This window comes from Cyprinodon variegatus, unplaced genomic scaffold, assembly GCF_000732505.1.
Source record: "Cyprinodon variegatus isolate N-32 unplaced genomic scaffold, C_variegatus-1.0 Scaffold1020, whole genome shotgun sequence".
NCBI lineage: Eukaryota > Metazoa > Chordata > Actinopteri > Cyprinodontiformes > Cyprinodontidae > Cyprinodon > Cyprinodon variegatus.
In genome coordinates, this window is record NW_015151473.1 from 48,164 (window position 1) to 49,217 (window position 1,054).

The 1,054-nt window shown below is 53.7% G+C and overlaps 1 protein-coding gene across 1 annotated transcript in view; it reads left to right on the forward strand.

Annotated features, from left to right (window-relative positions):
* The first annotated feature begins 67 nt into the window (after positions 1-67).
* Positions 68-1,054, forward strand: part of LOC107100856 (serine/threonine-protein phosphatase 2B catalytic subunit gamma isoform-like) — a 49,689-nt gene continuing 48,702 nt past the window's right edge. Inside the window, exon 1 of the mRNA XM_015399516.1 lies at positions 68-612. Within this exon, the coding sequence (XP_015255002.1) occupies positions 561-612 (52 nt within the window). The 5' untranslated portion in view covers positions 68-560. The remainder of the gene's footprint in view (positions 613-1,054) is intronic.

The window sequence follows — 1,054 nt, forward strand, 5'->3', positions numbered from 1 at the left end:
GCTCCGCCTCTCCCGCGCGGGCGGCGCCTACAGCTGACATTGATACTACATTACCCACAGATCCCCGCGCCGAGCCATGTTATAGGAAATCCGCTTGCGGCGGATTATTGTAATCCGACAGCGGGTCTGGACGACACATCGGATCACGATAAAAAGCCAAAGCGCAGCGGCCTGTGACAGATGCAGCTGCTCTGACAATCAAAGGATCACGTCGGGATATGATCTGAGGCGCGGCGCCGTGTTCCTGCAGCCAGAGGTCGGTGCTGCCCCGGGCCGCTTCATCCGACGCGCACACACGGTGACAGCGGCGCGGCATTTCTGCACCGCGGCGCCGAGAAACGGCTTCAATTAGCTGGACAGAAACGCTGCCTCTGCCGGCCCCTTCCTCCCATCCTCCCCGGGGTGAGTCCAGCTGAGTGCGGCTGTCCTCCCCGCCGCTCCGAGCCGCTCCGCTGCTAGCGCGGCTAGCCCAGCCCAGCTAGCCTGCTAGCTGCTGAGGAATCTGTCCAGTTCGGATCATCGGGTTCGGCTCCGCGTCCCGCAGGCAGCCAGCAGAGAGGATGTCGGCCAAAGAGCAAAACAAACTCTCTACTGTGGACCGGCCCATCAAAGGTAGGCGCCATTAGGAAACTTCTGTTAGGGAGGGGGGCTAACCGGAACCCCGGTGATCCGGGGGCCACAAGGCTGCTGGACCTGACCGGGGACATGTCTCCGTCTCTGACGGGACATTTCTGCAATTCAGACATTTATTAGTTGACATGAAACTCCTGAGATCAAATCTGTTTGGTTTCAGGAGCTGGATCTCCATGTTTTATGGATAAAATGAAAAATATAATAAAATAAACATGTGATGTTGTACAGAGGCGTAGCCAGAAAATGTTAATGATGGTGTCCAGGCACCAAGCAATGCACACTGTTCCAACAGCACAACATCCATAGTTTGTAAATAAAGACAAACTTTACTTTCCTGCAGCCTTTGCTAACATAACATAATAATAGACGCATTTATTTAAACATCTATGCTGTTTAAAAGGTATTTTGGACCAAATTTCAA